The sequence below is a fragment of the Sturnira hondurensis genome, unplaced genomic scaffold, assembly GCF_014824575.4.
Source record: "Sturnira hondurensis isolate 20B ecotype Veracruz unplaced genomic scaffold, ASM1482457v3 Scaffold0019006, whole genome shotgun sequence".
Classification (NCBI taxonomy): domain Eukaryota; kingdom Metazoa; phylum Chordata; class Mammalia; order Chiroptera; family Phyllostomidae; genus Sturnira; species Sturnira hondurensis.
In genome coordinates this window covers 7,962,142-7,984,126 of record NW_028091637.1, presented here as the reverse complement: position 1 = coordinate 7,984,126, position 21,985 = coordinate 7,962,142, and the positions used below count along the sequence as shown (strand labels likewise).

Sequence of the window (21,985 nt, the reverse complement as noted above, 5' to 3'; positions counted from 1 at the left end):
ACAGGCAAGGAACTACACCTAATATTACTCTATCCAGCAAATGATATTCTATTATTTAGAATGGAAGGGCAGATAAAGTACTTTCCAAATAAGGTTAAATTAAAGGAGTTCATCATCACCAAGCCCTTATTATATTAAATGTTAAAGGGACTTGTCTAAGAAAAAGAAGATCAAAACTATGTACAGTAAAATGACAACAAACTCACAACTATCAACAAATGAACATAAAAAAACCCAACAAAAACAAAAGCAAACTAAGCAAACAACTAGAACAGGAATAGAATCAAAGAAATTGAGATCATATGGAGGGTTATCAGCTGTGAGGGAGAGGGAGGAGAAGGGGGGTAAAAGTACAGGGAATAAGGAACATAAATAGTAGGTAAAAAATAGACAGGGGGAGATTAAGAATAGTATGGGGAATGGAGAAGCCAAAGAACTTACATGTATGACCTATGGACATGAACTGCAGTGGGGGAATCATGATATGGGAAGGGGGGTACAGGGTGGCAGGGAATAAAGAGGAGGAAAAAATGAGATAACTGTAATAGCATAATCAATAACATATATTTTAAAAACATTCACATATAACTATTGACTTCCCGACACTTAACCAAGTATCTATGGGGGATTAGTTCCAAGACCAAGCCCTACCCCTCACGCCCACACACACCCACAAAATGCACAGATGCTCAAGTCCCTGATATAAAATAGCATAGACTTGGCCTTCACCATCTGCAGATTCCCAACTACATATCACAAAAACTGCTTTCCATCTGAAGTTGTTTGAAACTGTGGATGGGAAACCAGTGGATACAAAGAACCAACTGTGCATTTATTGAAAAAGCACACATAAGTGGGCTTGCGCAGTCGCAAACTTGTGTTTTTCAAGGTCAAGTGTATAACAAAGCAAACAAGCAAACACCAACACTCAAAATGATCTCCTTATAAAGCGGGGATGTCAAAGGTCTATAAGATGATGGGAAAACAATACCACCCATTAGAAACAAACTTCAAGGGAAGTTGTGTGTCTCAGTCTTAACACTGAATGAAAGAAGGGAACAAAAATCATTTCCCCTAAGGATCTGACCCACGATTCTTACTTTGATTAACATTTCGATTCATGCAATCAGTGTGGTCATAGGCCTTAAGCAGAAAATGTAGGTACTTCTCCAGGTAACAAACAGGAGCAAACACAAATTATCTTGTAAAGATATTGACAATATGAGGAAAGCCCATTTCAAAAGTTTTAAAAGGTGGAAAAACAGTAACAAAAACGTGTATCTTAGAAAAAATGAAAAACAGTAATTAGAATTTACTGTATATAGGATGAATTAACTATTGCTTACATATGACTGATGCATATTGTCATACTTTATCAGCCATGCTAATATACTTTAATTTTACTCTAGCCAGCCAAATCCATGGGGAAATAGACACAAAAAACGTATAATGATGGACACAGAAAGTTACCCAAAATTCTTGGTGTGTCAATTTCTAAGACCACAATAAAACTGTAAAAACTAACATGCTCATCTCCAAAACAAGATATCTGATAAGCATATCTTTAGTGCATGTCATTTATCTTCCTGATTTCTTGCCTCTGAATGTGGCTACACATTTGGACTGTATTTGTATTGGTTACAGATAAATTTATGAAGGTCCATTGATTTTCATCGTTTAACAGAAAAATTTATAGCTCTTAAAGAACAACTTTTGAAAGCAAAGATTAAGAATATACTTTCCCAACCTGCGTTTAAATGCTAAGGTCCTCTGGGTCCTAAACTTGACACCACGATGTTTCCTGACCAACACCACACGTGCTCTTTCGTATCATAGTCCAAACCAGCGTTCTGTGCACAGAACCAGGTGGCAGCCCTTTTGCCGCATTTCTTTTACGTTTATTGGGTTGTTTTCTATGAAATGTAGACTCAGGTGAGCTGCGTTGCTGCAATTGGCATCGCAGTACTACACTGCCAATGTAATATTGTAAGTTCTTGAGGAGACAAGAACTAAACCTTCAGTCATTAGTGCTAAGTTACCTAATTCAGCCTTGAGGGTTTTGGGTTACAGTTTGTAACCCCAAAATCTTTCTAATCAGTGGGCATTTGACCCAACCAAATTTTAAAAGATTGAATGAGACTTTCCAGAGAGAAATATTTGGTATGAGACCCACGTGATAATGAGTGTTAACAGAAATCAGCGACCCCACTGACTACCACACTGCATGCTAAAAACACCTGGGTCATTCTGCCTTGCTAAAACTGAGAATATTGAAACTCTTGCCTTTTTACAATTAGCTGTAGGCACTCCATGGTGATTCTCTTTCTCATGTGTTAAAGTAATGAGTTATAGGTTATACAATACTTAGACATAACTATACTCTTTAAGAGGGGTTTTTGGACCTGCAGGAAAATACTCAAAACAGATGGCAGTCTTAGAAACTGAGAAACGGCTAAAGGCTTTGCTCAGAAAAATTGTGCTCCCTTTCGTTCCTTACAACTCTCCTCTCTGTGCTGAGTGTAAAATGCTACATCAAATCGGATGCCTCTTAAATAATAAATGGATGAACGGGGTGCTTTGAATAGAAATGCTAAATAAAGCTCTTCTGTTGAAATTATGGCCTTGGTACAAAATGGCATTTATTCAAGTCATTCAAACAACTTCATTCCATTTCACAAAGAATAAAAAGACCTCTTAGAAGCCCAGACACCTTTTCTTTGTCTTCTTACAATAAAAAATAACCAAAAATCATTCCAAGTGCAATTGGATCCATAGGCTTGCTTTTCTACTGTTCGGTGTTAGTAGGGTAAATGGAAAATTAATAGTTACATGCTTTTCTCCTTGTTGTGAAAAACAGAACCTTGTGCATATTACCTTTTCTTTCTCCTTGGCCAAAATAAAATTATATTTTATATTGATATATACACATATATAACACATAACAACACATTTATGAACATATGGGCATACACATAAATACACATACTTGTGTAGGTAGAACATCTCTATGGTAGAATGAAATAAACCTTATTTTTTGTTTGCTTTTTTCAAAACACGAACATTCAACTCTTACTGTTGATTTCACTGAGGATATTTTCTTAAGTAATCATACCCTCAATTATGTATCACTATATGCCATACAATTACAGATCAATTCTTTGTAAATAAGTCTTTCTGTGAAGTTCTAGTTGGGTTAATGACAGAAGACTTAGCGTAGTGCAGAACGGAGGTCAATTCTGAAGTCCCATACTCATTGTCAAGTCCTTTCATCCCGAGTACACTAACACAGTCCTGCTCCTTTGCCCCCGTGAAGCCATTTGGTTTTCCATGGGACCCGATTTCCTCAGGGCCCCACGTGTGGGTCTTGCTGCTCTTCCAAGGGGTGACTGCTGCCCACTTTCTGAGCACCAGCCTGCCAGGACTCACCTCTCCTTCCCTGGGCCACGGCCTTCCATTCTGGGTGTATTTGCTTTGATTCTGTCTCTTCTTTTGTCCTCCGTCAGCGAATTTGCACAGTAAAGGCTCACTAGGGGCTGGGGAGATAAGAAACCAATCCTCTATTAGCAAATCCCCCTTAAAAAATAAGTGATTATTTGAGTCACAGTAGGGCTTTGTAATGCATAGCTTTTGAAGTACCCTTGCTTCTGGAGAGATATTTGGCCCTTTTTTAGTCTCCGCTCTGTTGGCCTCTGTTCTAACTGGGCTTCAAAAAATTACTGGCAGATCATAAAAGAAGATAACAAATACTGTTGAAAAAATCATCAGCTGAAGCAAAATGTGAACTTGCCTTAGAAGTGAAAAGGCAAGTGTGGACCCCTTCCAGTTACATTAGAAACGCATTCATGACCAGCCTTTGGGTTTGGATAAACATTTCCTCTTCAAATCAACTACGTTTTCACTATACAGACCATCGAATTCTATCTTGGAAGAGAGATAGCTTCTTTCTACTACAGGAGCCATTTTGCAATTGCAAGCAAATTAGCTATTTTTTCTCATTATTCTCTACTACTTCATAAAGCCTAGAAATTGATTGTTCACCCAACCTCTTTCAGTCCAATTTCCCAGTAAATCTAGTCAGAATCCCAGGGAGACTAATTATTTGAATATTAAGTGAACCCACATAATAAAATACAGCCAATGGATATGGCCCTAACAAATGAATTATGGATGGGGGAATACATGGTCCTCAGTGACTTATGGAAACTTAATTCCTCAGAAAAACTGACCCAAACTCAAGAATGACATAATTCCTCTTCCAACAATAACATTGCAAAAATGACAACCTTTTAAAAAACATAACAGGACAAAAATTATTCTTTGAGACTTGATGCCACCTCCACATTTCTACTTGACTGCAAAAATTGCTACTTGTTATTGCTACAAATTATTTAAAAATCAATGAATTGGCTCTGGCTGGTGTAGTTCAGTGGATTGAGTACGGGCCTGCAAAACAGGATCACGGTTTGATTCCCAGTCAGGGCACATGCCTGGGTTGCAGGCCAGGTCCCAGCAGGGACCCACAAGAGGCAACCATACCTTGATATTTCTCTCCCTCTCCCCTTCCCTTCTCCTTTAAAAATAAATAAATAAAATCTTAAAAAGATGAATGAATTGGGGGGGGGCGCAAATTGGCCTAATAGACTTGATCAATACACTAACATGGCTGGGAGGGTTTTTTGAGTTGTTGTTAGTGTATTTGCTTAAACAGACCAAATATTAAGTTGAATTTACAGTCTGAAAACCAAAATGAACCCTTTCCTTCCCCACCACTCCATACTCTGGTGGAAAAAATGTGTTTTGCTAAAAATGAATTGTATTAATAGCCCTAATTCTTTGTCCCTCCCTGTATCCTTCTCTTTTGCCATGTAGCGTTGTTGAGTCCTCTCAATCTGACTCTTGGTCTGACCCCAGATAAATTGCTTTGGCCACTGAGATATTAGCAAATGAGACAAAAGCAGATTTAAAAATGCTTGAGCATTAGGGCTTGCTTCTCTTGTCTCTCTGCATGGCTAGGTGAATGTGCCCAGCCTGGCCTGCTGGAAGATGGAACACAAATGTAGATGAGTCATCCCTACCATTCTAGCCAAGACCATTCACTAATCTGGCTGAAGCAAAAAATGATTATGGGATTCCTCACATTAGATATAGTCTAAATTATTTCTTCAGATGAACACCAAGTGGGTAAATGCAAGAGCTGGGTCTCAAAACTCTTTGTGTGAGAAAATTTCCTGTGAGATTTTAAAAGTATATATATATATATATATATATAATGCGTCACTATAGGATATTTTCTCTCTTGACATTATAAATGTTTGAGGTACATCCATCCATTTAAAGGGAATGGTCATGCTAACATATGAGTTTATCACTGGCAGTAACACAAATTTCCCACCAAGACAACCAAATCCAGACTTACCATAAGTACCTTGCTGTAAAGAATTGTAGATTCTACCTTTTATGCTTCATTGGCTAATGACTTTTATGAGACATACTTGCTACTGTCAGAAGCAAGACTCATTACAATTTTTGCCTCCTACAGCACATTCTTTTAGAGTACATAGTACAGTACAGACTATCACAGTGGCTTCTCTTCAGGTCATTCCTCTCTCTAGAGGCTTTAGTACATAGTCTGGGTGCAGTCAATTATTAGGGGTAGCAGTTGGCCTCCTGGGTTTGAGGTCTGGTTTCCTGACCAGTTATAGTTATAACTCTATAGTTATAACTATATAACTTACTAGTTATAAGAAAATATATACTTTAAAAATACATTTCTGTGACTCATTTTCCTCCTGTATGAAATGGGGTTGGTAATGTTATGTACCTCAAAGAGCTATTGTGAGAATTACATGAGTTAATGCATAGAAAGGACTTAAAACAATGCATGGTACTTAAATAAATACGAACTCCATGTTCTACGAACTATAACTACCATTATCTCTTAGCATCTCTGTTAGCCACACTGCCGGTTATCAGCTGGGAAAGGTGATCACTTGTCAGAGTCAGAGTTCAGAGTGTTTCATCAACTGGGCTTAATTCTACATCATTTCTCTTCCATTTGAACTCCATCGTGGTTTGGGCACAGAATGTGTGACTCTTCTCCAAGAACGACAAAAAGATTTGCTCATGGAGAAGATCTGTGTTTCCAGAATGGTTCTTGCTGACAACAGCTTGTCATTGGACCATCTGGCCCCTGCAGCCCAGGCCCCTCTCCTGAGTCATCAGCAAAGCCAGGCCTCCATTACCATCTGTATGATGCAGGTCATGTTACTCTTTTTTAAATTTTTATTTATTTATTTTAGACAGAGGGGAAGGGAGGGAGAGAGAGAGAAGCATCAATATGTGATTGCTTCTGGCACACCCCCTACTGGAAACCTGACCTGGCCCACTTTCCAGGAATATGCCATAACTGGGCATTGAACTGGCAACACTTTGGTTTGCAGGCTGGCGCTCAGTCCACCAAGCCACACCAGCCAGGTCTAGGTCCTGTTACTCATACATGTTGAAACGCACTTGCCCATGATGAATATCCCTTTTTCTGTTTTTTTTTGAAATCATTTTTACTCTTATTTTTTGTGACTCCATTACAAAAGATCTATTGGCAGTTTAAATCCATCAAAGTTGCATTCCACTTACTAGAAAAAGTATGGTGCTATCCACACAGCAATAGGTTTTACTGAGTGTTTTTCTCCCCAAATCCCACATTAAATTATCTGATCCTAACAGTTCTAGAATGAAGTTCTAGGAGATTTTTCTTTGTTGAAAGAGGTAATCTCTACTTTTAGTTTGTTCTCCATAAAACAATAATATACCTATAATTCCATATCTAAAAAGGCAGGATGTTCCCAATATTTAGTTAAAACATATGTATTAAATATGTAATTAAATATATAAAATATGTAGCATGCATTTACATAATCATGATAAGTAATATATGTCTACACATATATGTATATATGCACATAGGTGTGTACACACATGACATACCTACACACACGTGTGCACACATATTCAAATGCCTTTTTGTGCAGCTTTGGATGCTATACAGTTAGGGGGCAGCACTGTCAGGAAAACAAGAGGCACCGAACAAATTGTTGACCTTAGGGTTTATTTCTTTCACACACTGGCATCACAATATTTGCAGAGGCATCCTTGCAATGAAATTACCAAATCATATTCTAGTTTGCTACTGATCAAATACAGATAAACTGAGATTCTGGAATTTAAACCTATCTTGAAAATTTCCATTATTTTTTTCAATTAAAAATTCTAATTGCAGTTCATACTCATATTAGTTTTGGTGTAGTGATTAGATATTTATATAACTCCCAAAGTGAGCCACCCATAAGTCCAGTACCCACTTGGGTACCCATACAAAGTTATTACAGTGTGATTGACTAAATTCCCTCTGCTGTATTTTACATCTCTGTGAGTGTTTTAACTACCAATTTGTACTCCTACATCCCTTCACCTTTTTTACCCCACTCCCAATCTCCTTTGCAAAAACCTATTTTTACCCTCAGAGAAATTCAAAAAGTCATGGAGTGAGACTTTACTTACAACTGATAGATGTCTTTGTGTTTTATAGTGTCTCAGAAAACACAAATCTTAGCCACCCTGATATTTGAGAATTTTCAATATACTGTAGATGTTGATAATAACTTACTTCTATTTACTGAAGTTGCTAAATTGAAACAACTGCTGTTACTTCACTAACTTGAAGATACTTATGATGGGAAAAATAAAGGCCTGTAAGTATTACTACATGAATAAAAAAATGAAACCTTAGAAACAGATTTGCAATGTGTCACTCAAAAAAAGATGGATATATCCATAACATTATCCTTGAATTTCAGGAGTGTAATTTTGATTTTTAATTTCTCAAAGCGGGTATATCTCATTGAGTGTAAAAGAGATAACATTAGTAAATTAGGTGAATTAAAGTGTACATAATTTTCTAGTGATTCAGTGAATTCTAAATACTACAAGATAAAATTCAAACTCTTTGATTAAAAGATAAGAATTTGTCCTCCTCATCTTATCTTTCATCACACCTCTCCCACTCCTGATTGGGGTTGACAGTGCCTCACCTATATAGGCCTTTCTTCCTACCTGGAATTTTCTTTCCCAGCTTTATCCCTCACCCCCAACACACCAGGTAGCTCCGTATTCATGTAGCTACAAATCATGGAGCTCAAACATCAGACTCTAAATACTCTAAAGCGATGCTACTCCAAGCATGGTCCGAGAACCAGCAGCACTGGTATCATCACCTGGGCGCCTTCTGGAAATGCAGAATCTTGGGCCCTTCCTCAGATCTACTGGATCGGAATCCGCACTTGAACCAGATCCTCCGGATATTAGTGTGCACGCTGAAGTTTGAGAAAAAAGGATTTGATTTTAACTGACTCCCTAAGAGAAGAAGGAATACTTCTTAGATATCAAACACTACTCCTCTGAGTAATGAGATGATTCCAGCAGCACAGAAATATCATATTGTCTACAATTTCCTTATTGCAGAATTATGGTGCCAATTAATTTTGTGAAGTCTTTTTAAACAGTAGTTAAAACAGAGACTGAGTGGAAACAATGCCTTTGTGGAAGTGAGATGCAGTTAAAAGCCACAGATTGTAATGTGCTAGAAGGCATTATGGTCTATCATGGAAATGGGGAGTCTTTAAAATATAATTATAGCAATGCAAAGCAATAAAGTTGCATGGTAATTACGAAGAAGTAATTACTGTTTGCTTACTTAGTGGAGTATTTCTGCTCTTCCAAACTTTGTGTTAAATGTGAAACATCCAATGCATAAACTGGTAAGATAGTTTAAAGATGAACAGGACTTGCTGTTTTAAGCAAATGAACAAAACAACAGCAAATATTTTGCTCAGCAAAACTACTGTAAAATCTTTCATTGTGACTTTCTATTAAAACTTAACACATCTTCAGTTTTATGAACCACTAAGACTGTTCTCTAACACCATATTCCACAAGTAGATATTGACATAGATTTTTAACTAACATAGGGCAATAGCAGAATTTCTACTGTCCTTTAGAGACATTGAACTTTTTTCAATTTTATCATTCAATTTTTAAATATTTTCTACAATTTATAATAGATTGGGGTGGAGGTTTAAAAATATATCTCTTTATTACCATAACTTACAGGTCTAGAAGTTTAAACATTAAATTTGAAATTTTTTCAGCTTAGATAGATTTTAAATGTTGTTTCAGAAAAAAAGAATAAAGGTAGAATGGGAGGAGCTAGGTAACTAATGACAAGTCTCAGAGTGAAACTAGAGGGATGAGATAAAAATATTTTTAAAAAGAATATTAAGAACTGTAATTTAGGCCTGGCTGGTGTAGCTCAGTGGGTTGAGCGCAGGCCTGCGAACCAAACAACCGCAGTTCGATTCCCAGTCAGGGCACATGTCTGGGTTGCAGGCCAGTTTCCGGCAGGGGACGCACGAGAGGCAACCACACATTGATATTTCTCTCCCTCTCTCCTTCCCTCCCCCTCTAAAGATAAATAAATAAAATCTTTAAAAAATAAAAAAAATAGCCCTGGCTGGTGTAGCTCAGTGGATTGAGTGTGGGCCTGCAAACCACAAGATCGTGGTTCAATCCCCAGTCAGGCCACATGCCTGGGTTGCAGGCCAGTTCCCAGCAGGGGACTCACAAGAAGCAACCATTCATTGATATTTCTCTCCTTCTCTCCTTCTCTTCCCCTCTAAAGATAAATAAATAAAATCTTTTAAAAAATAAAAATAAAAAGGTAATTTATTTTAAAAAAAGAACTGTAATTTAGAATTCAATGATATTTCCATCTACAACTGCCTTTTAGGTGCATGTGAATCAGTTTCCAAGCAAAAAAATAAAGCAAGCTTAATCTCCCCCCGCTAATTACTTCCATGCTATTCAGGGTGACTTGCACATTAAAAAGCTGTTTATATGAATGATTAAAAATGACACAGATTGAAGAATGTTACTCAAACTTAGAAATATTTCAACACATTCATTCACTAAAACAAACAAAAAACCCCAAATCTCTTCTGCATATGATACATGATGCACCACCCTGGACTTTGCACCTGGCTAGTGGTCACGGTCTCCAGCGGGAGAAAGACAAGTACAAGGTACTCTAATAGATGACAACGGATGCTGTCATGGAAGTATGAATAGGTATTTTGGAAGCACAGAGTGGATGACAACTTCTGGCATGATGGGCGTACAACATCCTTTAGTTTAGATGTCATGTCCGGTACCACAAAAGTTTTTGAAACATCATACTTTACATGCACAGCTCCCCCTCACCAACTGCCAGGTCACCACTTGAGCATGTGAAAGACTGATACCAAGTATTACCTAGTGTGGCTGAAAAACAGGCTTGCATTGTGTATTTGCTGAATGAAAATGTGACTGAATAACATGGACACAACGACAGGATTTAGTTGAAATACTTTTAGAACACCTGGACCATCTAGATTTGAAGTTGTAAATTGGCGGCCTGACCACAATAGATTTGCCCTTTGTTCATGTCTTGCTATAATTCTCCACAGTCCTTAAGCTGAGTGTTGTGTGTACTCAACTTCCTCCCATATGCAGGCAGAAGTAGTCTGCACTGACCTGGAGTAAAAATAATAGATATGTGTATGTCTTGCTAATTCTATGTTTGAACCGTGCCCTTATTTTTCCAGACATATTCCAAAATACTTATTTCTACTATATCCAGTTTTGTAAAGTTCCTAATTTGTGTGCAAATGATTTGTGATATTCTTTCCCACATATGTTCTATATGTGATAGACTTTTTATGCATGTATGTATGTGTATGAATGTGATATCTATTCTATCTTAGATATCTTCCTAGATGTATAACTAGCAAGTTCCTAATTTAAGCCAAAATTTACATGAGAAACACTACATGAAAGTTATTATATTTTGGTAAAGTGACCTATTTGGCTACATTCTCTTTCAGCTCCCAGCACCCTCTTTACCATTTAATTATGTCTTATATACTGTTATAAGCAAAATGTAGTTATTTGGGTAGTTCTGAGTTATAATAAACTTCCAATCTGGAAGGTATATATAACCTTTCTCACATGATCCTAAAATTTCTTTAATTCAAACCCTTCATTTTATCAACAAAGAAAATAAAAGTCAAATGAATTCCCAGCTACACTGTAGTAGCCGTTGGTAAAACACCCATAGCTGTGTTCTCTCATCTTCTCCCTCCAACTGCTCACTTTTTCCCTTCCTTACCATCAGAGGTAAAAGGAAATTACTTTTCAGCAGTTTTTGTGATTGACTTCATAACTTTGGGGTGGAAGAAAAAGATCGAATATTCATTAAGATATGATTACAATGGTTCTCTGCCCACAGGTTAGAATTAGAATTAAAACTAAACAGCTGATCTCCTAACATGATTTCCATTACCATTCTAATAATAGTTTGTCCAACAGAATAGACAAATTCCATGGGTTATACTTACAAGTGTCAGACACGTGGTTACCCCATCATTTAGGCCAAAACAAACACAACATCAACCCGAAAAGCGGAAATAAATAAAAAGTTCACACACTTCAGAGAAAATGTAATTTGCATGTGCATTCCCAATTTTACCCTTCAGTAATGGATTGATGCTTTTATTTAGTTTCAAATACAATTCTCTACTATGGGAAGCAGTGCACAGAAGAGGAAAATGCCCCACAGTGATAATAAAAGCAGAGAACATCTGTTTTCCCAGACACATGACAGAGAAAACCACTTTTTGATAAATCACATTATTGTGGTAATTACATTACCTACAACTCACCTCTCTGTTTTAAAGTATTAAAACACCATTATTATTTTTAATTTGTCAACAGTTCTCTGATCATTCTTTTCATTTATGAAACAATTATTTTGAAAGAAAAACCAAAGTGAATCAGGAAAATTACATTACCATTTCAAGTATATGGGAAAACAGAGGATGCATTGAAGGTCAAACTTGGTTCCTTTTCTGGGGAATATGACCAAAACATTACCTGTGTCAAACGAAGGCATAGTTTGACACCAAGAAAAGCAGAAATTACCAGTAATCTCAAGAAGCATCAACTGGCTTACAAGTGAGTTATTTACACACCCACCTATAAATTGAAGAACCTTGTATAGTTGGAAGGCAGAACATTGAGGAAAAGCCTCCTAAGATAGAGTCTTAAAAATAAAAGAATCTTATTTACTGACCAAGATGGACCATTGCCTGGTCTCCCCTCACTCCCCCTCCCCTGTATCTCGGCGCCGGGCCGCCTCTGACAAAGCTTTTTGCACACTGGATGCCATGTCCATAGGTGATTACACACTCTGTGGAACTTGGCACGTTTGCCAAAGTGAAGTTCAAAGAAGAAAATCAGAGGCTATAAGCTCACAGTATAATACACCTTTGATATTAAAATAAATGAGTAAACAATTAAATAAAGAAACGGAAGAAGGACATGTATAAGGTTAGTAAATCCAAACTATACAAAGAGTAAAATGAAAAGTATAAGACCTCTTTCCACCTCCCCTCCTCCCTTTTCTTATAACATGCATAAATATAGATGTACTAATCTGTCTGTCTAGTTCTCTCTTTTTTATTAATTCCCAATGGGGCACTATTGCTTCATAGGTGGGTTTTGTTCTTTGTTTACAATAATTCTATACGGCACGTTTTCTATCTTGCCACATATCGCCCTTTTGAAATGCTGTTCAGTTTTGTAGCCTAATTGTCATGCACCATTATTTGTAAATGTCCATTAGTCATTAGTAGGGAACCAGCTAAATATTATTAAATTTCCATAATGCATTTCCATGTTCCTCTCTACAATTATGAGAATTTGATTTGATTGAAGTCAGGAGCCGGATCTTGTTCACCTTTGCTCAGCATCTGCCCCAGTGGCCTGGCAGAGTGGCTGAGGGTTAATGCACATTTCATTATCTGTTGATCAAATTACTAAATAAATTCAGGCAGATAGACAAAAAACTGCTTGCGGATTCATTACATTAATTAAATTTTAAAGGACTGAAGAGTGAGGGCACAACCATTCCTTCTTTGAAGACAGCAAACAGCCCCCTAATTTCCATGTTTCGATATAACTCATGAGTGCACTTGACAAAGAAATAAACAAAACAAGAATTTCAAGTCTTATCCCAGGTGTAGCTCTAATTTCATGTGGGACTCGCAGTAACTGCCCGAGGTAAAAACAAGTGGTGAGGCAAAGGTAGGGATGAATCTTTTAATGAAGAACATCAGGATTCTTCCCAGTATCTACTTACAGTTCAACACCAACACAGAAAACACATATGCACCCCAAACTGAACTCAACTCGGGTCAAGAAAACATATCTCCATTTCCCACATGCTGTTCCTAAGCATATATTTCCTGTGCTAGAGGCTGAAAGAATTCCCAAAATGCAGTGAACTGAGTTAGTAGAAATAAATATAATTCCAGCTTCAAAGTAACGCCGTATATTACACTGTAGGTGTCAGTTATCAAGGCTAGAGGTTTCCGTGGGGATGAGGACCCCCCCTTCAGTGGCCGAAGGATTTACTGGGCAGTGGTGTGGGACTGATCTTTTTCTAATTCAAGTGCCGAAGTGCTGGAATTGTGACAGTTTGAAGAGTGCTTCATGTAGCCTAAATCACTTACTCATCAATACTAAGTACATTTTACCCAGAGAATAAAAATTGAGTTTTTCAAAAAGGTGTTAAAGACCATGTGTGCTGTACCATCTCTGAATACATTAATCTTAGTCATAGAAAAATAAAACAAAATAGCTTGGCAGTCCCCACCTACGGAGGAGTTTACTGTAGAAACAATGGCTACAAATGGATCTCAAATAAAACATCCATTTGTTCTTGTTATAGAAACACAGGGATAAGAGAGCTTAGGGCTAGACTACCTCAGGGAAGGTTTGAGTAACTGTCCTAAATCCATTTTTCTTACATAGGTACCAATTCTTCCATTGGGATTGACCAGTAAAAGCCTGCTATATAAATTCCAATTGCCGCTAGATCCTCCTAAAATGCAAACTTTATCATGTTCATCCCCTGCATGTTCACCTGCAGGATACAATCCAAGCTCCTTAGCGCAAAACACCACCTAACTTTGACCTAAATACACACTTCCACTCACAGGGCTACTCAAAAACGGCAGAGACCTTTCACACACCTTCGGATTTGCTTACACTGTTCTGCCTGTCTGGGTTGGCTTCTCCCCATCCCCAGGTATTCACTTTCACAGAATTTTGCCTGTTTCTTTTTCCAGCTACCACCCCTACCTTACCCCCACCCCCAAATCTCAGAGAGTGAACCTCCATGAATTAATGTTTAATACATTTGTTTAATTTATGTATTCATCCTTGCCTAATATTCATTCAAAATTAATCTGAGCCATGGTGCTGTATATGAACCACTGTGCTGTCTGTACAAGCTTCAAGCACTGAATTAGAATGGATACAGGCCTAGCCCTCGAAGAATTTTCTTCCTGATAGCAAAGCAGAGATTAAACAAGTAATTAAAAAATCACAAATCAACTCCAATCTCTGTGTATGCATCTACCAGAGAGACATGTAACTTGGTATCTATTAAACACCTCGGCTCACTCATGTTTATATGACTTTCTCTACTGACTCAAAAGCTCCTTGAGGGTAGGATCACTGCATAATTCATCTTGGTATTCATAAAGCATCGTGTGGTTCCTGGAACCTAACAGTTTACACACACACACAGCTTTAGCGAACTCTTTTAATTTTTCAGAGCAGAGAATGCTCTGAAAACTATCCTATGACTTGAAGACAGTAGAGCAAACCCACTGTGATTGTTCCTTCTGCATCCACTCAGCTAAATGGGCCACGTCTGCACTTGGACACAGTTGGGCAATACACATGTCTGTCCAGTTTTAAAATATCTCTGCATAAAGCCCTGGCTGGTGTGGCTCAGTGGACTGAGCGCCGGACTCTGAACCAAAGGGTCATGGGTTTGATTCCCAGTCAGGGCACACGCCTGGGTTGCGGGCCAGTTCCCAGTCAGGGGGGCACAAGAGGCCTTCATCTTGAAAACACACTTGAACACACTATCTTCATCAGGAAAACACACTCATGTTCCTCTCCCTCTTTCTCACTCTCCCTTCTCCTCATATTTGACAGAGTTCACACAAACTGTGGATAGAAAGAGAATGGTTTCTAGAATTCTTTTACTAATAACGAATTTTATTTTCATATCTCAATTTTCTTATTTGCTCATTGTAAAACATTGGAGCAGCCAATAAAATATCTGGAACTTACTTATAAATTGTGGTTGCCTCCTAACCCCCAGGATCCTGTGACTTTACATTCAGCAGTTCCCCCAAATCTGGTAACATATAGTAACATGTAGTAAGTGTTTGTTGAATAAATGATTGGTAGTAATGATATGGCTGTTATGTAATATAGGCCCATGAATAGCTTTTATGAACCACAAAACACACAAAACAAACGCTAGGTGGTGTTAATATTGGTGGGGCACATATAAAAAACAGCCCTGAAGCTGGGCCTCTCTTCTGTTCTCATCGTAGGAACTGGACAGTCAATTGAAAGGAGACCTATAACTCTGCATTCATCACAGTGCTGCATTTTAGAAGTGAAGAGGGTTCAAAGGTTCTATTTTAAACCTTGAAACTTCAAGTGGTGAGAGGAGAGTGTCCCTTTTACATTGATTATGATCTGTTTGACCAGGCCAACTTTGTGAAAGACTGACATACACTACATCACAATAAAACACTCTGCTTTGTTTCACTCTCGCAGACGTAGCCTATGGGAGGCCCTGTTGAAGTTGCCAGATAATAGAAGGGACAAAGTAGTACCAGTCTCTCCTTTTCCATTTTAAAGGCGCTTAAAAGAAATTAAGAATACTCTAACAATAGCCAGAGGGGAGCAGGGAGGGTACATGGTGGGAAAGGTTTTCAGGAACTACTATAAAGGACACATGGACAAAACCAAGGGGGTGGGTGGAAGCAAGGGAGGGAGGTGGGTTTGGCTAGGGTTGGGGGGNCTCTGCTTTGTTTCACTCTCGCAGACGTAGCCTATGGGAGGCCCTGTTGAAGTTGCCAGATAATAGAAGGGACAAAGTAGTACCAGTCTCTCCTTTTCCATTTTGAAGGCGCTTAAAAGAAATTAAGAACACTAACAATAGCCAGAGGGGAGCAGGGAGGGTACATGGTGGGAAAGGTTTTCAGGAACTACTATAAAGGACGCATGGACAAAACCAAGGGGGTGGGTGGAAGCAAGGGAGGGAGGTGGGTTTGGCTAGAGTTGGGGGGAGTGGTGGGGGGAAAATGCAGACAATTATAATTGAACAACAATAAAATAATTCTAAAAAAAGAGAGTTAGCTAACCTCAGACCAACTTTTGCCTTCCCCTCTCTCTGAAAATGAAATAAAACAATCCTCTCACTAGCTTTGGCGAACCCCTGTCTTAGTGAGTAGGCATGTACATCACACTGTAAGCTTTGGCTACACCTGAGGCCTTTAGAGGAACAGAAAGGGCATCTTCTAAAGGGAGATCGTACCCAGAATCAGTCATGTGGTGGTTCGTATGGGAAGCTGGCTCTAAACAGAATGTCCACAACTCAGATGGGTCACTTACTTTCTCAAGTGGGAGGTTGATTCTGAGAAGACTCGTTTCAGATGATCAGGAGGAGGAACTCCCTGCCCTCTTATAGAAAATAATTAGAACAAATATCTCAGAATAGTCTCCTGGTTGGTAGATACAAAAGTGGAAAGTGACTAAATTTCAGTGTAAAATTGGGTATAAATTATAAGCTCTGAAAGACGAATGAACGCTTTCTAAGGTGAATTATATAGTTGTTAATTTTGAAATAAAGCCTCTCACGTGATTGACATCGTGCTGGATGCTTTTAGAGCATTATCATGTTTACCCTCCAAACAACCTGTCTTCAAGTTAAAAATCCATTTTGAGGTGGAAAACTGTAGATCACAGAGTTTAGATGAATTGAGCAAGTATACACAGATAATAAGTGTCAGAACCAGGATTTAATTTCAGATCTATGATACTCCACGGTTCATTCCATATATCTTCCTGGGCATAATTGTCCCCTCCTTCTTACTTCTTATCACAATCATAACTACCTTGAATAATTATAGCCCTTTCTCAATATTGGGAGAACACTAAGGATATTTATTCATTCAAAAATTATTTATTGGGCACTGACTATCTTCCAGGCATAATTCTAGGTCCTGCAGATCTAAACTAGGAAAAAAAAAAACCCAACAACAAGCAAACAAACAAACAAAGCAAGTCCCTGCTGTCACAAACAGGGATATAAGTTTATGAACTTATATCATAGTAAAGAGAGACTGACAATAAATCAGGAAATACATAAATAATACTTCCTTTTTGATAAGTGCTGAGGAAAAACAGCCAAGGCAATGTAAAAGGCAGAGGGTGGCAGGGGAGGCAGTGATATCTGAGATTCAGAAGTCTGGAAAGATCTAGACAAAAACCTAAATGAAGAAAAGGAGAAAGTTATGGAGCTGTGTGGAAGCAAAGTATTCCAGAAAAAGGAACAGGAGAGTAACTGTCCGGTGGCGAGTGTATGCTTGGCTCTTTGGAAGAAAGACAAGGAGGTGTGGGGTCTGAATTGAAGAAAGAGGGTGATGGAGGAGGAGAGCAGAAAGGTAGTAGGGTTCTGATCTTGACCCTCTTTTGTACCAGAGTAAAAGGGAATTTGGTGTCCTCAGAGGTTAGCAGGGTGATAGCAATGGACCCTCAGGAGGAAGACCCATTTTATGATATGAGAACCAAGTTTCAAGGGACAGGTTTCAAGTTTCAAGTTTTCAAGCTGTCCTTCATTACGTGGAGATATATCCATGAATAAACCTAAAGATTTGGGCTTTATTTCCTTGTAAAGATAGCAAATCCCACTATGGAATAAATGTTTTCATATTTAAATAAGAGTGTTAGAGGACAGTCCAATTAAGGTCCCTCATCTTATCCCATCTGGCTCCCGATTCTCTAGTTGCAGTGGGGAGCAGAATAGAAATTTCCTTCAGTTAGGCTCAAAGGAGCTGAGGAAAGTGGCAATAATATAATCTCAAAGGAACGGGAGTTTCGATGGAAGAGAGGTTAGAAGTGAACAAATAAGAAGATAAATCCTTTGTGGGCCTTTATTCCTGTACCTTCGGTGATTATGAATCAAAAAAGTAAATCAAATGTTTGGTAAATGATTGTTACTCTAATGATGCTGGTTTGCTTCATAGTCCAATCTCAGCATGGAATCAAGTGCAAGGAAATACAATAAGAAAGATTTAAAAGCAATTCAAATCTACCCTACTATCTTTACACATATAAAGAAGATCCCAATAATAAGTATCTCTCTTCCTTTCTTTCCACTGTCTCTGAATATCCCGTCTGCCCCAGGGTTTCCTTAGTCTTTGTTCTTCCTCCTCTTATTATCTACGATCTAATCCTATTTTTGGCTGGAAGATAATATCGCCAGTCTGGCCTACCTCCTGCCAAATTTGCAGCTCTACCCACCCATTATCTCCATCAGGAAAAAAAGAAAACATGTATGTACAATATTCTTTGGGAAACAGAGGGGAAATAAAGGCTGCAAATACTCAGGCACTCATATAATTTTTTCCCCTAGCAGAATTGATCTGTTAGCTGGTTATTTTTGTAATAGAGTGAGGAGTTTTTTGTTAAATCGGTGAAGTTCACTCTAATCCAGTATTGTAATTACGATGGTCATCAAAATGGAAATGAATTATATGTTGTTTATTGCTTTAGGTTTTTTTAAAAGATATACATATGGAATTTTGGCTGGCTTTTGTTCTGTTAAAATTATTGGGCTTTCCTAGCCTTTTGACAGTGGAGCAACTGTATAGAAACATCTGAATCTGAAAGACAATTTGCAGCATCATCTGATTTGAACCCAAATGCTGTGATAAAACACTTCTTTAATTGGCCTACTTTTATGAGAAATATTCACACACATTCCTTTCATGATAGGGGTGGAAGATATTCTAGGTATTTGTGTGTGTGTGTGTGTGTGTGTGTAGGTGTTTGCGTGAATGCCTGTATGGAAGAGAGTGTGCAATGAGAAGGAATACCTTGGAGTAGGTTTCAGATCTGTGTTAGAGAAAAGAATAGGAAAAGGTTTCTATGAAGCTACACATATATTAACAGATGCAAAAGTATCTTTTGTGATCATAAAAATGATGTTAATTCCACTCCAAGGAGTAAATCTCACCACAGTTAACCACTGTCCCAAGAGTTGTTTTCTTTTACTTTCCAATCAGTTTTTAGATTGTTCTCATATTTTTGACCTCTCAAATATCTGTTAAGATCAACAAACCCAGAGCTGCCCTTTCATCTCTATATATCTGCTTTAATTTGTTTTTTTTTAATAACTTTTCTTTAAGGAAAATTTCAAACATACACAGAAGTAAAGAGGATAGGATAATGAATCTCCATAGTCTTTCATCCTGTTTTAATAATTATTCATCATATCCTGATATAACATTCCTGTCTCTTTGTAGGCTGAAGAATTTTTAGACAATTCACAGAACATACAAATGTTTTTACATAAAAACCCTAGAGTATTCATTAGGTCCTTGGACTTTCCTTGGACTTTCATTTTTTTAAATTATTGTATTTTTCTTTCAGGTGAACTTTTTTTTTAAGTATTTTTATTGGTTATGTGATTACAGTTTTCCCAATTCCCCCCCTTTATCTCCCCTTCACCCTACTCCCCCCAATCTTCCTGCATCCCCCCCTTAGTTCTTGTTCATGGGTTGTACATTTAAGTTCTTTGAGTCCCCTGATTCCTATACCATTTTTACCTCTCCCTGTCTATTTTATGCCTACTAATTGTGCTTCTTCTTCCCTGTACCTTCCCCCCATTCCTCCCTTTTCCCTTCCCATTGAAATCCTTCCATGTAGTGTCCATTTCTCTGCTTCTATTCTGGTTCTAGTTGTTTGCTCAGTTTTTGTTTTCATTTTTTTAGGTTCATTTGTTGATAGTTGTGAGTTTGTTGTCATTTTATTGCTCATAGGTTTGATCTTCTTTTTCTTAGAGAAGTCCCTTTAACATTTCATATAATAAGGGCTTGGTGATGATGAATGCCTTTAACTTGGCCATATCTGGGAAGCGCTTTATCTGCCTTTCTATTCTAAATGATAGCTTTGCTGCATATAATAATTTTGGATATAGTTCCTTCCCTTTCATGACTTGGAATACTTCTTTCCAGCCCCTTCTTGCCTGCAAGCCCCTTTCTCGCCTTCTTCTTTTGAGATATCAGCTGGTACTCTTCTGGGCACTCTTTTGTAGATCACTGTTTTCTCTCCTCTTGTTTCTTTTAGGATTCTCTCTTTACCTTTAATCTTGGGTAACTTAATGATGATGTGTCTTGGTGTGTTCCTCTTTGGGTCCAACTTCTTTGGGATTCCTTGGACTTTCTTACTGAGCTTTTCAACTTCAACGGTTATGCCAAAACTGAACAAAATCTAAAGCATATTGTAATTACTATATATACATTAGCTTTAAGTCGAAGAAAACACAAAGTAGAAACCTGTGCTCTGCTACTAAATATGGCTTATAACAGAATCGAGCTTTATTATAATAATGGTATAGTTCACAAAATGCAGACAGATGTAGGAAACGCACCCTCTCACAACAATGGCGCAGTGGGGAGAGATCCCGTGAATGCATTCCTGACAGCCTGTCCACGTGCTCTGGCTCTCTGAGGTGCAAGCCCTCACCTAGCTGCCTTGGAGGGAAGGACTTCTCTGAACTGCGCCTCTCTGCCTTCTTAACTGGCCCTCAGCAACTGAGACGTGATGCACTGAAGACCTTCATTATCACAGACATAGGGAAAGGTGAAGGAAGAGTCATCTCTGTTCTGTATTGAGAACAGGTGTTCTGACTCTACAAGCTATAAATGGGAAAACCACATCTCACTGTGTAGATTCGTAGTGTTTTATTTAAAGCACAAAGCTAGAGTGGTTCAGATTTATCCCCTGTACTGGATTTAAAATTACTAGTCTGATTGCTTCATGAGAAAAAGACATTGAAATGAGTCACTGTTACTAATACCTTACTTTACTAGCATTATGCTACTGGTCTAAGACTTAATATAGAAAATTACAGATCTTAGCCCAGAATAATTTTAATCTCTGCCCTTCATAACAGGCCTTCAGCTGCCAAAGGCAAGAGCCCTTTGTGCTGAAACTGGAACTCTGACCCTAGATACAAAGTCATAACTAGTGAGTGTAAAGACAAACTCCAGAGCTCTCAGGAGTTACAAATAAATAAATGAAAATCAGAATCTTTATCCACACAAGGTGCCTCTTGTATGACATTGTCCCATAGATCAGGGAAGGTAGGAACTCTTGCTCAACATAAACTATTTAATTGGACATGATTGAAAAGATTTTAAAAAGCATGTTTAATTCATAATTCTAAATGGCTTCATCCATTTATTTCTCCAAAACAGGCTTTTCCAAGATTGTGTCGGGGAGGTGCACCTTGAAATGACGAATGTATCAGGAGGGATGAAAAAAATCTCAGAATTTATTTATTAAAAATTGTGTATTTAGCCCTGGCTGGTTTAGCTCAGTGGAATGAGCACAGGCCTATGAAGCAAAGGGTCACTGGTTCAATTCCCAGTCAGGGCACATGCCTAGGTTGCAGGCCAGGTCCCTAGTAGGGGATGTATGAGGGGCAACCACACACTGATATTTCTCTCCCACTCTTTCTCTTTCCCTTCCCCTCTATATAAAAAAATAAGTAAATAATATTTTTTAAATTGTGTATTTACTTTTACGTGTTTAAATTTCAGTCATTCAATGCCTTTGATGCAATGTACCTATTGAGACTTTTTTCCCCACTACTTAAAACAGTTTTTGAAGTTGTTGATTTTTATGCCTTATAGCATTTCTGCTGTTTTTTGTTTCACCTCTTCCACACTGGCAA

At 38.0% G+C, this 21,985-nt stretch overlaps 1 protein-coding gene across 6 annotated transcripts in view; it reads right to left on the bottom strand.

Annotated features, from left to right (window-relative positions):
• The window catches only part of RBMS3 (RNA binding motif single stranded interacting protein 3), a 480,675-nt gene that overhangs the window by 131,011 nt on the left and 327,679 nt on the right, over window positions 1–21,985 (bottom strand). For all 6 annotated transcript variants that reach the window (XM_037070856.1, XM_037070857.1, XM_037070858.1 and 3 more), the window contains exon 6: window positions 3,427–3,533. In XM_037070856.1, coding sequence (XP_036926751.1) covers window positions 3,427–3,533 — 107 coding nt within the window. The remainder of the gene's footprint in view (window positions 1–3,426; window positions 3,534–21,985) is intronic.